At 37.7% G+C, this 17,059-nt stretch overlaps 1 protein-coding gene across 3 annotated transcripts in view; it reads right to left on the reverse strand.

Moving 5' to 3' along the window:
• The window catches only part of LOC149139887 (nucleic acid binding protein), a 188,633-nt gene that overhangs the window by 14,750 nt on the left and 156,824 nt on the right, over window positions 1-17,059 (reverse strand). The window contains exon 6 of one of the 3 annotated variants that reach the window (XM_089447285.1): window positions 3,546-3,611. The exons of the other annotated variants lie outside the window; for them this stretch is intronic. Coding sequence (XP_089303411.1) covers window positions 3,546-3,611 — 66 coding nt within the window. The remainder of the gene's footprint in view (window positions 1-3,545; window positions 3,612-17,059) is intronic. 3 annotated transcript variants of the gene reach the window in all.

Consider the following 17,059-nt stretch of genomic DNA (forward strand, 5'->3'; position numbering starts at 1 on the left):
TAAGTTTTGATTATTAAAGAAAAACTTTGATTGGGCGGAATCTGTGTCCTTTTTATGATTTTGGTTATTTTATTTTTTTGCTTCCACTAGGTAAGTTAAGAACCTAGCTGTGTAAGTTATTCAGTAGATCTGCAATCTGCTAGTTTAATAATTTTTCAGGTGCTAGGCTTAACGGAAATCTAACATGACTTTCCTTTATTGTACTTCTAGTGTTTTCTAGAGTTATTTTTGGTATGATGTCATCTTCATGCACTAATGTTTCTGTGTTGACCATTGGATCTTCACTTGGGATTTCTATTCTTTTTACTTCAACATCTGAATATGCCTTTACTTTAAGTGGGTTGGCATCTTATTAAGTCATGATATTAACTGGATCTGTATTGATCTTATTTTCCACAGTTGGGAATTTTACAGAGGATGACTTCTTCACTTCAAAAAGATGAGTCGTTTCTTTATCAATCAGTAATTCCTTCTTAGTAAGTTGCTTTAACGTTTCGTGCTGCAACTTCATTGCACGTTTTAACTTCTTAATCTATGCAATTAAGCTTTGACTATGATTCTTAAGGCGAGAAATTTATGTCTTTAACTGTTATAACATTGTCAAATCCTTTTTACATTTTTTTGCAGTCTTCTAATTATCCTAAAGGATAACTATTGAGATATATTTAAGGTCTTCTAATGTCATTGAATCTAACTCCAATATATCATCCTGTAATGTTATATTTTTCATCTTATAGGAGAATGTCAAAAAATTCTTCTTTGTATTTAAGATGAAGGTCCCTAGTGCTTCCACCGAGGGTGAACACAAAATTATGTCATTGTCATCACAAAATAAGGACCTGATAGTGAAATGCAATACAAAGGTATAATCTCCAATGTTCAATTGTAAAATGTTTATGTCATATTGTTATTTGCCCCATGAGTCTATAATTTCAATTATATTTGACTCAAGAATCACTAACTAGTTAGCACACTTGATACTAATATAATTATTATCCACATTAGGGGCAAAAGAAATAGGAATATCTTTACCTGCAAGTGTTTTAGTCAAGGTAATACAAAAACACAATATTTTACAGTTTTAGGAAACCTTCTATTTTCTTCATTATGAGACTCCATTTGTCTTTCCTCAAAATTTCGTAGTATTTCACTTAAACTTGGTACTTTATAATTTAGGTATTATTTTATAATACCCTTTACCAACTTCAAAATGAAAATAATTAATTTCACTTAAATTTTGACCCCTCAATTGAAGAGAACCACCTTCTCGCCTGTATAAAAAGATGTGACACCTTTTAAAAAGATATCATAGTATCTTACTTAGGCTACTACACATAAAATGCAGCTTACCTGTTTTGTAAAATATCCTTGAATATTTATTATTTTCCGACTCCATGCTTAATAATAATTAGATTTTTTTTCAAGTATAAAGATTAAAATATACTTCTTCCTTTATGCCTTTCAGTTATTACTTTGATTCCCTCTTTTATATAATGTCAAGGCTTTCACCTTTTATAAACCCTTCTATATATCTTCTAAGAATACTTAGATAATATTCTCTTAATATACAAAAGTGCTCCTTATTGTTATGATTCCTTTTTTCCTGAAATATAATAGGTAACTTCACTAAGTAGCCTTCAACGAGTTATTATGAAAATAACTCTTCCCAAACTATTTTCAATGTACCTTAGATTTAACCCTCATCTAATTATGTAGAGTAGCATCTTATTAATTGATGGTAACGATGCTTACATTAATATGTTACCAACCCATTCAATCCCTTTCCCACGAAAACTACGCTAGTAAGATTTCTTAAGTTCACACCTATGTATGGAGTTATAGGCGACAAACAACAACAATGTACATGTGTTGATTTGATGGTAGCTTGAATGTGTATGGCAATGATGAAGCAACCCTACATACAGCAAATTTACGGCATGCACAGAAGACAGTTTATTTTTGGTTCTGTAATTAGTGGCTATACAACAATAGAAATTTAGTGCACAGTCCCGGGTAGTACGGGTTTACGACAGCAGTCAACCTCCCTAGCACTAATTTACAGTGGCTAGCCTAACCTCTGTTTACTTTGCTAAGAGGGGTGTTTAAGTTGCACTAGAGATGAGCTTTTTTGAGCAGAAATGTTGAGTGTTAAATGACCAAAAGCTCCAATATTTGTCAAAGACATGGAAAACCAAAGAAACTATGAAAAATGAAGGTTGGCGAAAAGCCGAATCAGACAAAGTCTAAATAAAATGTGGCCAATGGCCAAGATTAGAAAATGAGGTTTTAATAAGAGCATGGCCAAGGTCAAGATCATAGTTCCTCTGATACCAAATGTGACAACCAATATGTATCCAAAAATACTTGGAATAAAAAGAAATACATCGAGGATAAAATAACAATATATTGAATAAATGTATGAGAATTGGTATATCTGATTACAAATGAGGGCCCCATATAAATACCTAGGAGGGAGTGCCCTTTCATTGAGAGTCATGCCGTTTAGTCGTGACATGTCTTTTCATTAGGATGTGTCCCTTCACTACTTATTAATTATTATTTAGCAGTTGTTGATTATATATATATATATATATATATATATATATATATATATATACAGCCCTTCATGTAATCTTGGATATTGGGGAAGTTTTCTACTGTAATAAAAGATTTGACGTTTACACATGTTAATGGATCATTTAATCCTATGAGATTGTCCTTGAAGATGTGACTTGTTGCTTGGGTTGATCATTCCTTTAAAGGTTGTCTTTCCCAGTCCTTTTTGTTATAATCTCATGTGATGGTTTTTACTCCAATATTTGATTTGCACATTATATTGGATTTAACAAATTAGTTGTGATGGTGCATATACCGTTAAATCCCTCACTCATTCTCATATAACCTAAAATCCATTTGGACTAGTCATGTTGCATCAATGTATGACTTGAATGTGTCTTCTCCATATCATTCTAAGCCCTCTTTGTTTGTATTTCTTAACTGCATAACCCTTGGATGGGCACTAGTATTAGCAACCCACCACCCATTTATATCTCAAGTATATAATATATCTTCGAGATACCCCCTTTGTGCCATAGAATAGTTGGCCTAAAGAGATAGAGAGCGTTCTTATGGTGATGATGAACAACCCTCTTTGTTCCTCTAAGGGACTTTGTTAACACCCAGATTAGCAGCGTCCATAAGGTCTAGTCAAGATGTTAAGCAGTTAACACATATCAAATGCACCCACTGTCACCTAAGCACAATCTCCTCTCACTTTAGGCCAACTCCTACGATACCATGGGGGGTTATCCCAATCTACACACACTTCACCAACAATCTCAAGATACAAGTGCCTAGAAACACTATGTATGATGAAGGTTAGGAGTTAAATGAACTAAAATGCCAAGTCTGATATATGATATGCAACTGTAGAAAATACAAACCAGTGAACAAAAATCTCTCAAAATACTCTTAAATGGTTATCTTTAATGCTTGAGAGTGAGGGAAAGGTATAAAACCAAGTGAGGTGAATTGTCCTTGATTACCTCTTGATTTGTGACATACTCTGGACAAGCTTGTTGCTGTCCTACACTTCCAAATCTGCAAAATAACTAGAACACGCAGAAATGCCAAATTTAGAGTATCTTTGAAGCAACCCAAGAGTGTGGAAAAACACTAGAATGATGAATCCTTGGGTGCTTGAGCTCAATCACTAAAATATGAGTGAAAATGTAGCCCAGCAATGTCAAAAATGCAAGTGATTAACAAGTTACAGCAATCTGATCCAAATTTTCATAAATTAGGGGGTTCAATCCACCTAAGGTCAAAAATCGAAAGTACCCTAACCAGGATAAAATATTTTGCAACACTGAGAGCAGCCTTAAATACTTCCAGGTATTGAAAATATGCAATGAGAACACTCCAGAAATATAACTAGGGATTTAGGGTTAGGAACAAACTCTTTCGCGAAACCCTAGGCAAGGAACCTCACCAATCTTTTGATGGTGTTGTAAATTAACATTCAGACATGTGAAGACATCTTCAAAACCCTCAAATTGATGTTAGATAAAACTTTAGAGCATAACACAAGAGGGTCATTTTGTTTAGGCCTCTAGATCATCAATATGGCACAAATCCAAGAAAATTTGCCTAGATTTGAAAATGCAATCCATCAACTTTTTTCTAGATAATAAAAAGAAAGATACTCCATGGTTTACTTTTTAACAAAAAAAGGAAAAAAAAAATCCTATTTTTTCTATTTTTAGGTATTTTCGAATATTGCACAACTCGTACTCGTATAAGATTCGTCTGGCTATTGACTCGACGACCCATATAAGACTCTGGAACGACCCATATAAGACTTGTATAAGACTCGTCAAAATACAGAAAAACTTTAAAAAATATGATCTCCAAAAAATAAAAAAATTAGAAAATTAAAATATGAATTCTGAGTGGGTCCACGGGTCTTATGTGGGTCCTATGTAGGTCACATGCAGGTCTTTACGGGTTCAATACGAGTAGACAGGTTCCATGCGGGTGTGGATGAGTACAGGTAGAGACCGTGGGTCCTATGTGAGTGACTCGTCTCCCTATAGAACCTGTCAAGACCTGTAGGTACTCGCACGTCTTATAAGAGTCGTGCTACACTGGTTCTTTAAATCATATAAATAAATAAAAGAAAATATAAGAATTTTGTAGAAATGGTTGGTTGTTGGATTAGGGCTTAAGTGCCTTATCTCCACTAGGGATATTGGAGTCAAGATGAGTACTTCTTAAGTTGGTTATCTAATGCTTGTGGATTAGGGCAAGGAGGTAGAACCATAGAAGTTAAAATTACCCATTTTTCTAACCAAGACGAGATATGAAACCAAGCCCCTCGAAGGGATCCCTATAAAGGGAAAAGCCTTAACAATAAGATCAACTATGGAATGAAATAAAATCAAACCTTTGTTGAGGAACCTTAGATATAGCCCAACAAGGAATTTCAATCCTTACCTAACACCAACAAAGGAAAGGTGACAGATAATCCTAGGCATCTCCTTCCATATCACATAGTTCCCCTTCAAATGGATCAATCTTAATAGCCTTGTAGTAGTCTGGAATTAATCACATATTTACATCTAAAAAAATATTTAGAATAGCCAAGAAAGAGAAATTCCAAAGTCAACATGAAAGTTTCATGAAAATAATTACATTATGGCAATAACAACCTCAACAATTAACCTCTATTTGATAGGAGGATGAGCTCTCTATTTATAGAGGAGGCTCTCAACATCTCCCTCCCCTCTTACTCCTTTGAAAATGTATAAGAAACCTTAAAGAAAGGTTGACTAGTCATCCACAAAAGCTTGGAGACCAAGTCATTACAATAATTTGATTTTACAATGCTTCAAACCCTCAAAAATAGGTGACACCCTATAATGACCCATCTCAAATTACATGCAAAACGGAATATTAGCATGCATAGGAGGCATGCATATAATAGCTACATATGCATGCATCACATGCACCGCACTAGTATATGTGCTAACTAATTATAAAAGTCTAGTGGACGAATTATTGGCATACTGAGTAAATACCTAAAATCGCCATAATATAATGAACATATTGAGTTGGATTACTTGCTATGTAAACTACCATGATAATATATAAGTAACATATTATTCAAAATAAATGTAAAGACAAAGTCTTATACACAATAAAAGTTAACTATAATATTATTAATTATATTAACTTACATAAGAAAAATATAACATAATATTATATTGATTATTGTTAAATTGTTAATTATTAAGTATAAAAATGAATTTATATATTAATTACAAGATAAAGGAATTTAAGGAAATAAAATATTAACTAAAAGGAATATAAGGATATACATATGTTATATCATCAACTAAAGGAAACCAAAATTCGAATAAGCATATGACATCAAAATTTAAATTAACCTATTCACAAGGACATGACTGATTCAATTAATTCATATGTATTGACCACCCTAAAAGGAAAGACCATTCTAGATTCCACGTGTCGGAGAGCAAGGAGTACAGATCAGGTAAAATGCTAGGAGGCGGTGGGTGTGAAGCTATAAGGAGAAGGGATACGACATAGAAGGGGCGGGGGGGGATTTGTCAGAGTCTTACCAGGGAAGCGAGGATAGAGGATGGTTTTCTTTTCTTAACTGTGGGGGAAGCAGATACTGTGGAGAAAAATATAGAGTATTGGGCAATTGTTCTTGGGGTTTTGGGAAAGGGGGCCAAAAGACCTCAAATACGAAGTGTTATGGATCTGGGAATAGATAAATTGATTCCCAAATAGGCTAGGAGGAAAATTCGGTTTGGTAGTGGGAGCAAGAGCAACAACAAACCAGAAACCCCTTCAAACTGATTTCCAGGTATTTCTCTTCATTTAATTTTCAAATTTACTGTCTCGTTAAATGATAAATTTTGGGAGGCTAAATGACTTCCTCCTCTTGCTCAATGTTCCTCAAAATTGACCTCTTTCACCTCCAATGGCTAAGAGAGTGGACAACTCAATTGATTTGGTCCAAACCTTGCTTGTATTAATGTTTTGAGACTTCACTTTGCTTGCTTATGAGTTGACCTTGGTCCATTGGAGTGACTTTGACATGAAGTGAACCTTTCCTTTAACATTGGATGTGCCATGTTGCTTTGTCAACCCCTTACCATTGCCCCAAGAGAAGTCAATGCCTGTAAAATGGAGAAAAAAACTTGAAATTGCACTTTTAGGAGGGTGTTTTGAGTGCTTCACTTGGTGGTTATTAGCCATGACTTAGAGGGTGTAATGGACCTTCTTTTCGCCTTGGAGGATGTGGGATGTTGCATTGGGGAGCACAAATGCATCGTGAATTATGAGACTACAATGAAAAATGATGGTCATGCCCAAAAAAGTGTGCATACATAAGGGAAATGGTCAATGTGAGGTAACAAAAATAGGTGTGCTAGTACAATAATAAGACCAAACACCATTAAAATGAAACTAACAAGACCAATCATGACCATTCACCCACGAGGAACTAGGATGCATTTTCGCACTTCGACCCACATGGCCTCACAACACTATAAATTGCACACGTTTGGGCTTGCAAATGGTGTGGTAAAAAATTTTGGAGTACCCCCACTGAAAGAGGGGTAACAAGTCTTACTTGTCTTTAGGGATTTATCACTCAAAGTAAAGATTTGGGACATATAATTAAGGGTGTTATGCTAACACTCCAACAGAGGTCAAGCATCCACCCAAACTAAGCCATTCATGTTCATAAAGCATTTCCAAGGGACAAGCATTTGGTGAAAGCACTTTTGGAATAACCCCAAAAGTTAACACCCATTATTTACAAGAAGAGTGATTTATATAACACCAATGAAACCCCTCTAAATCTACAACCCTACAACTCTAGTGCCTCTTCAAAGCTAAAAGAATACTCCTCCATTAAGATACAACATCATACATACTTTGCAAGAGTCATACCCACAAGTATAGGTGTGCACACCTTGGCCTCCAAGAAAGCACTACTCACAAAGGTGTGTCTCCCTCTAAGCAATCAACCAGGCAATCTGAAATTTGGCCTCCATATGGTGAACATGCAATGAGAATACAACAAGGCCACTTGCTTTACACCACCGAACCAAGAATCTCTCTCTTCCCTTTTGTTAGGGGCTCCAAAGGAACAACGGCCATATGTGAAACAAAAGGAACAAAACCCTACATTACTTCTTCCTGTTGAACTCTAAAACCACTTCAAAACAAGGCAGACATCAACAATAATCTATCAAAACTCCAACATCCCAAAAGTCATCATCACGAGCCAAAACATCTTGCACCACATGAAATGTTGTCTAAGACATCCTACAAAGAAATTCACATCTCCAACAAGACCAAGACAAGTCAATCAAATGTACCAAAAGCACAAGAGAACATACATCATAATTGATTGATCCTAAAATACCAAGTTCGTGGTAAGGTCAACAACAACCCATAAAGGGTTAGCATCAAACTATGAACACAAGAATCCCTCATGCACCTGAAAACACAAGAAACAACCTCAACTAGGTTGCCTCCCTCTTTCTGAGGGAATCCCAAATCAAGATAACATAAGATAGATAAGATAATATAAGTTTTCTAATGCCTAATAAATGACCAAAAGTAGGTCAATAGAACTACCCAATACATAAGTGGCAATAAAAGTAGGAGTGAGAAGGCCACTCTTATAAAAGCAAGAAATAAAGCTCATTTATATGGTCTAGGTGTAACTATGAACATGCCAAAATGAATACAATGCTATGGAGCAGACTACATGTTGAATTTTCTAAGTCTATATGTTAGAAAATTAATCTGTATTCTGCTGGTTTATTTCTTCTACTTGAAAATTCTGAACAAGTTATTTAAAACATTTAAATACCGAAATAAACACAATACAGTCAACAGCTACAGATAATCCGCTGAAAGAAAACAAACACACAAGTGACATCGTTATTTTTGGACAAATGTCCCCGGAAAAACCCAATGCAAGAAAAAACCAGTGCAGCTATTCTTAGGGTATATAATTATGCAATTATTCCTTGAGTACAACTGGGTGCCTAACTGGCTCACCCGACAGAGAAAAATACACGGCAGCAATACCTCTATATTCGGAAACAGGTATTCAGAAAAGTTGTCCCACAAAACCCTCTCCAACGACTTTGAAGCTCAGCGCTGGCCCTTCTGGCCTCTGCGTCAACCCTCTGAGGCATTGCGCAGCCTCTGGGACACTCTGCGTCACTCAAGCAGCCTCTGCGTCGATGACGTAGTCCGTCTAGCCTCTATGTTGTCTCTACTGGGTTCTGCGTAGCCTAAACTGGCTATTGCTCTCGCTCTCTCTGCTTCTGCGCTGGTCTCTCAGTACTGTCCCTGCCTCTTTGCCTCGTACTAACTGCCCCTCGTTGCTGATCACTGATTCAACTTTGCTTAGCACCCCCGCTCTAGCAAAATGAATGACTAATCACTCTAGTGTATTCTCCAACTAACCCTCAAGCCTCCTCTTATACTTTTCCTGTTGGTCCTTCAACAACCGAGATTAAATCTCTAATCAACAGCTAAGATTAGATTTGGCTTGATCCATGAAATTTGGAACCTTCTAACCCACTTTTATATTAATACCTATTAATATTTTTTTTCCTAAGTTTAGACTTCGGAACTCCATTAAAAATATTATTATTTTAATACCTCCCAACCCGAGTACAATCTGTCCAAACCATTTCTTGGTCTTGGAGATCTCATGTGCTTTAGCCTCTCCACCAATATTCATAGCTAGAGCACATCCGATGCTACCTGAAATCAACACTACATCAGGAGCCTCAATGCTTCAAGTACTTGTTGTCGAACCAAGAGAAGAGGGGGTCCACTTGACCCCTTGTGGTCCCACTTCTCAATAAAGACTATTTGTCAAAAACCATCTGGGAGTCCAAGTGTCCAAGCATTATAGGGATTTAGAAACTCATCTATAAGCTTAACCTTTCTCCCTCAACCCCTCAAACCTCCCCCCTTACCCTTGGTGGACCAAGTCCCTTGCTTAAGAGCAAGCAAGTCCCATTCTTTACTCCATTCTTAGGAAAGGGTTTTCAAGGTCACTCCTCACCTCTCCATTGACATCTACTTTACAAAGTGATCCCTACACTACCAGGACTCCTCCCATCAGTGAAAGTCCGTAAAGGCTAAGGAGACTTAGTTGTGGTGACAGTGAGCTAAGCCTCCGTCGTTGCCCTTGACCTAGCAGTAGCCCTCTTAGGAAACCCCTTTTAGGTCCCTTGATGGTTTGTGAGGTAACAGCTTTGACCTTGCAACTTACCCAGATTAGCTGTAAAGCTACCCATCTTTCTAGATACTAGTTTCTCTTCTTTGAACCACTAATCAAGGAAACTGGCCTAAGGAGGGTCATGCTTCTTGATATCCTCTCATTCTAACATTCCCTTGACTCCATCGCCCTTGAACATTGACACTGGTCTTCACATCCCTCCATTGCCACTATTTTCCTTTTCCTTTAAAAACCCAATTTATTCATTGGGGTTACTTGCAACATCACCTTGTTCCATATTTTTTTATGCCCCGGTGAATCTTAGGGGAGCCACCCTAGAAATTGGAGGAGAGCCAACCTAAAGAGGCAAAGTAGGTCGTCGAGGTGACAGTGGATAACCTACCCAAGTTCCACTCAAATTGTAAGAGGTGGGATGGAGCTTTCATCACTTTAACACAAAATTTGAGGGCAACATGCACTACAACTTTGAGTTGGTCCCATTATTGCAGGCCAATGACGAATCACGTAACATATAAGACTTGGGCAACAATCCAAAGGATACTAATATGGATGTTAATTTTAGGCAACAATGGTATGTTCTATGCTTTAAGGCAATTTTACTTCAATTTCTTTATTAGCCCAGTATCAATATTCAGATTAGCAATCACATCAACATGATAGTAAAATGCAGATAGAACATAAACATAAATAGTAGAAGAAAAGCCAAGACAAGAGGACACAAGATGTGGCACCAGCCAGGGATAAACCCCAATGTGGGGAAACCCTTGATCAAATCTTCTTTTAGTCTTCAATAGTTCAGCAAAGAGAGATAGTACAATTTACAAATCTGATAATTTATAACAGCAGCAAAAGAGCCCTAACCAGAAAAGTCAACGTTGGTCAACAAGGCAGATTTGACCCTCAACAAATTGGTCAACTTTAGTCAACTTCAGCCTCCAAACAGCAAGATGAATCAGCCCTCAAAACAACCCAAAAACAGCCCAGTCAAAATCTGGTCAGCCCTAGCTGCAGTCAACGCTGGTCAACATTCAACGTTTAGCCTCAATTTTTGTGCCCAGAAATGCAGCCTGCCCAAACAGAGATAGCCCTCACAAAAATGCAGTCAAAGGAGGTCAATGCATGATGGTTAACACTTGGTCAAACTGTCCAGTAATTCGGCCTCCTGAAATTTCGCTCTCCTAAAATTTCGGCCTCCTGAAATTTCGCGCTCTTGAAATTTCGTAAGTGTGGAGAGAGAGAGGCCGAGAAATTCGTACCCAATCAATGAGAGAGAGAGAGAAGTGTGAAGATGAGTGTGTCCAAATGAGGCTAAGTCACCTTCTATTTATATGCAACGTTGAGGATGAATAGACGTGACTGTTGGGCTTATGAATCTACATAAGTTCACTGGCCGACCTTGACAATTTGACCATAATCAAAATAAATTCATAACTTCATTTGTACATGACAAAATCAGATGATCTTTAAATCAATCCTACACTCGGAGAGAGGAATCCAAGAAAAATATCAGCTGTCATAAATAAGATGACCCATGTGGAGTTTGGCCCTAGTTGCCAATTTTAACAATGGAGGATGAAACCACATCCTTAAAGCAATTGAAGGATTTGGTTTTGGGTGATGGGATTTAAGAAATTGATTGTGCAGTAGAGAATCCACCCCCATCCACTAATGTCAGCACTGAACGGATTCCAAATGTAGAAACTTTAGCTTTACAACATCCACAACTAAATAGGGGGTGTGTTGCTTGTGTTGTTGCTTATCCTTCTTTCCCCTGACGACTTCCTACTGCCCCTGTTGTTAGATCATGGGAAAACAAATAGAAGTTGTTTGTGGCACACAGAAATATTAGTTCATAGTAGAATTATTTATCTGTTGAAACTTGAAGGTTGTGGTTGATAATTTGAATTTTGCTGACAACATTACAACTGCAGTATGGTAACTGTATTTGTGTACTAAATGGTTGGTGCTTTCATGATTAATCTGCCATAGATGGCATTTCTAACTTGTGCAAACATTTTTATAAATATATATGCATCGAAAAATATGAAATGTTTGTTATACAAAAAAAACCCAGGCTGCTTCACACCTAAGGTTTTCTGGAAATTGCTGCTCCTCTTTGCTCCTGCTCATGACAACACCGGTTTTTATTCAAAGACAAGAACTATCCAACTATGAAGGAAAGATCTCCTTAAAGGATCAGATATGCAGTAAGATCTGAACTTAGAAGAGCAAAAGCAAGAAAATATCAGAAAAATACCTCAAATGAGGAATGCATCATCCTAAAAAGTTTGGGTACAAGAGCTAGTTAGCCCTACAATAAAAGGATAGCAGTTAAGGCCCACAGTTATGCAACAGTTGTGGACCCTTCATAAAAAACGATTGCTAAACTTGAACTTTGATGGTTCATCTAAGGGGAATCCAGACCGAGCAGCATCAGGAGAGATCTTTCAAGACCACCCAGGGCATATCCTAAAGCTTGCTACCAATTCCTTGAGGAAGGAGAAAATAATGAGGCTGCATTGAAGCCCTCATTCTAGACATAATGGAAGTGCTGAAGACCAGTTTCAAAAGGATTATCCTCAATGGAAACTCAAAGTTGACAATAGATGTTATTAACGGTAAATCCAGGAGTTCTTCATGAGAGGTACCTATCCATGCTGCTTGGTCTCTGAGGAATCATCAATTTGTTCATGTTAAGAGATCAGACAATGAAGTTGCGGACTGGTTGGCAAACCTAGCCACATCCACAAGTAACAGCCATGTGTAGGATGCACTGTACCCACAAACCATGGAAGAGAGAGATGCATAAAAGCATGAGCTGATTAGACAGTTGCCCTACACCCCGCCCACCCCCTCGCCCCAACATTTTTAAATCTAACCCCTTATTTGTCATGATGGAACAACAGGTGCCAAAAATCACTCTCCAAAAGTTCAGTGACATCACAGTGTCACATCAAGGATGTCCTGCCTAGATCTATTAAGGAAGCTTATCCTGCCACCCTTGCATATATTTTCTCATTTAAGAAGGGTTTACTTCTTAAGCAGGGGAATTAATGACTTCTCAGTAAGACTAGTTTCTCTTCCCCTCGCCTCAGATTGTCTTAAACTAACAGTTACGTAGATTCAATCAGGATAAAACCTCAAACCAGAGTAGCGGAAGTGGTGGAAGGACAGCAGGATGACCCATTCAAACTCGAGTGGTTCAGATCATTATGGCTCAAAATGGTCACCCTGGAAATTCGTCTGATAAGATAAGATAATTTGATTAATTTAATGATCACAAAAGTAGGTCGATGGGACTGAAGAATACAACCAATATGAATACAATGTGGGAGTGCAAGTGCAGCTCCAAGAAAGAAACCTACAGGAATAAATCCTCAAGATAAAACACGTGTATATATAACCATGACAAAGGTATGGTGATACAAAATACAAACAATAAGTGAATCACTGAGTATGTCCAAGGCTGGGAAAGTGAGCAATTCAAGACCCCGTCAAGAGACAAATATTAAACGATAAAACTAATGAAATAGGGTGTCCAAAATCTGATGGCCGAAGGCAACAAGGGTGAACTAGGTAATAGCTCGTTGTAAGAATCCTCTGGAACCATCAAGGGGTCCAGCTGTATTATCCTTGGGGGGGAGGGTTAGGAGTTGGGGATACTCCTAGCATCTGAGGTAAAAAGAAAGAAAAACTGGATAGATCTCTAGATTTGAGAGGTACTTTGATGGGTGGAAGGCACCTTGCTCAGGATTCGTCTTGGGCTAATCACTCTACCGCTCTATGGACATACAGGCTGGTGTACGGTTCGACACCTCTAAACCAGTCTCAATGATATTGAATGATCTCACAATGGGGAGTTTAAGGAGAGACAAGGAATGTCACCAATCTACTAGGACTTTGCCCGTCGCTTGTTGCTCTAATGTAATATATAAACTTGAAAGTATGAGGTGATCCTTTTGGTCATCTCAAGACATGGCTTGGCTTGCTAGAACTAAGATCTAAGGCTGATGATCTCCTTGATGAAAATAAAGATAAGATAATTTTATTAATGCCTAACAAATGACCACAAAAATAGGTCAATGGGACTGAAGAAGAGTACAATCAGTATGAAATTACGATGCGGAAGTGTGCAAGCACAACTCCTATAAAATGTTAAAAATAACATAAAGAAAAAAAGAAACAAGTAATAGTGTTGTCACAACATGCATATAAAAGATCATGGCACGATACAAAATAATCACTAGCCTACCAAGAAAGAATGAGTAAGATAGGAAGATCCGTCAAATAGAGCTAAAGATGTCAAGGGCTAGTGAGTCTGATGACCAATGTCGAGGGAGTTGAACTGAGCACTAAATTGCTATCGAAATCCCTCAAAACCAAAGGTGGGTCTAGTCATATGATCCTTGGGGGCGTATGAAAGCCAGGGATACTCCTAGCATTTAAGGTCAAAATAAAGAAACTCTAAATAGATCTCTAGCCCCTCCTTTGGAACTGGGAAGTAATTAGATGGGTCGGAGGCATCTTGCTTTGGAATTGTCAAGAGTTGGTCCCTCTAGTGATCTGAGGACATGTGAACTAATGTACGTTTTAGCACAGTTGAACTGGTCTCGATGATATCTCTCAATCCCTCAAAGGTGGATGTTGAGAAGAAACCCAAGGTCTCGCCCTTTTATTATCTGGTGCACCTTGAACTTTTGCTCGTCACTTGTGGTTATGATCTGACGGATCCAGGTGAAAGTATGAGGTGATCATCCTAGTCATCCCAAGGCAGGGCAGGTGTGCAAGAACTGAGATTTGTGACTGAAAATCTCCTTAATGAAGAGGGAAAATTTCGTTGCTTCTAGTATCCAAAGAATGTATAGGGGGCACCTAAAACTGAGGTGTGTCTCTGTCTCTAGCTTAGATTAGGCATATCTGGTCCTGTCACCAAAAGAAAGTATAGACGGATCACCCCAAGTCCCTTTATAGGCAATGGTAATTCCTTTAAACTCATAGTATTGGGGGCACCAAAAAATGAGGTGCATCTTAATCTCTAGCTCCTGTAGTGGGCACATCTGGCAGATCCTATCAAAACGTGGTATAAGGTGGTCTATCTCTATCCAAAGTCAATTAGAATCGACCCGCAATTGTCCAAAAGGGATTCTAAGCAATCCTCTAACTCCAAAAAATTCTCAACCCACTATAGAGAAATTCCAGACTATAAGCTAGTTCAGTGAAAGGCTTAGGGAGAAGGATGAATGTAGCTCCATCATTCAAGAAAAATATGAGGAGAAAGCAATAGCTTCAAAGGAAAAGTTGGTGGTCCTGTCCAGAACTTCAAAGAAACAGAAGTAGGATTCCTTAAAGAGAAATCCACAAATACCTAGAGCAGTGTTATCAGAACTGGACCAGAACTATTGGAATTGGTTGATCCAGTCATTTTGACCCCAAAAACTTATTCGGCCAATGGCTTGGAATCGAAAAAGGTTGATTCAGTGATGGACCAACCCTTCTTCACTAAACCAACCAGTTCTGTACAATGCAACCAAGGAACTTCCAAACACAAATTACAAATAATAATAATAATAATTTACGAGTAAGGAAGCCTAATATTCAACCCTAGGGCCCTACTAATGTTATGTAATTAATGGAAATGTTATGGAACCAGCCAATTTGGTACCAAATAGGCCTTTTTTTACTGAATCATTTGGCTCTATACAATGCAACCAAGGACCCTTTGAATGCAAATTTAAAAAATAATAATAATAATTTATTAGTGGAGTAGCCTAATATTCAACCACAGGGCCCTACTAATGCTATGTAATTAATGGTAATGTTAAATCCTTAAAGTAGAAGAATGAGATAATCATCCTTTTACTTGAATTTAACATTATCATTAGATGTTTTAGGATGTTTGCGAGTGGTTCCAACCTTAATGGATTTGATATGGAAAGTAGAATTTTAGATCCCACTCAAAATTAAGCAGACAGAAGTTTTCAAGATTTTAGGATTGGAGGGATTAAAAAGTTTTCACTGGATTTTGTCGTGCATGAGGGCATGGAATTAGCATTTAATCAAGAGCATTGTTACCCAACAAAAAGTGGGTAACCCCATAGGAGAAATTTTTTCTCCTACTTTGAAGTTTGGATAGCCAGAGAACCAACATCCCTACATTTGTTTAGTATATGATGACATGCCACATTCCTTCACCATTTGCAGTGGTCAAACACCTCTCACGATTTGGCATTCCTCTTAAGGGAAGGTGGGTCACCACTCAGCAGGTACTTTAACCATTTTGCAACATGTGTTTTTACTCAATGTTTTGGGCATTATAACATGGTTTAAGGGGTGGTCTAGAGGATTAATCGGTCTTGAATATAAACTTGTTCTCTCACCTCGCCATGGGGGTTAGTTTTTGACCCTAGTCCAGCAAGACTTCCTTTGAGGCCTTAGGGTTATAAGAGGGGCACCACTTCAGAAACTTGGATTGAAGTAGCAATCCATAACCACTCCATCCTTACCCACTCTTCACCATTCCCTGATTTCATGTCCATCCTTCAGGTCTACTCTCGTTGGTTCATTGGGATTGGCACCCTCATATCCTCGATTCTGGGCCAAAAACTTTTCCCTAGAGGTTGATGCAACTACAAGAAACGTTCAAAGTATAAAATGGCCACAATGAAAGAAAAAGAAAAGTTAAAATGTAAAAGATGATTGGGACATCAATTAGCACGTGGGAAAAAACCTAGCATGAGCTCTACCCCCCTCATTAGCCATCACCTAGTTCTTGAGCACTTGATGCTCCATCACATAATAAAGGAACCCTTACATGTCCCAACCCTAATGAGCGAGAAGTTGATTCATCATTAAGGGGGTAAATCAATGATACATCATTAAAGGCTAAATCAATGTTATATCATTAAAAGCACGCTTGGATGTGAAAATTTCAAGTTTGAAATCCTATTTCAGTAACTTGAAATTATTTTTCTAATTTTAACAATTTATTTGCTACAGCAAATACCAAATAATTCACACTGCAACCTTCACAAATAAACTACGGAAGAAAATAGCGTTGGAAACTGAGAAATGCTAGCGCACATAAAAATTAACACATTTATTTTTGGACAAATGTCCCTGGAAAAACCCAACTTGTGAAAACAGGTGCAGCAGCTAAGGGTTTTATATTATTAAGCAACAGTGAAATTTTGAGTACAATCTATGGATGCCCAACTGAAAATCCAAAGAGCAAGAAAATTTGGCCAAAAT

This window comes from Pinus tabuliformis, chromosome X (genome assembly GCF_031772625.1).
Source record: "Pinus tabuliformis cultivar Carrire ecotype Pingquan chromosome X, CPIR1, whole genome shotgun sequence".
Lineage (NCBI taxonomy): Eukaryota > Viridiplantae > Streptophyta > Pinopsida > Pinales > Pinaceae > Pinus > Pinus tabuliformis.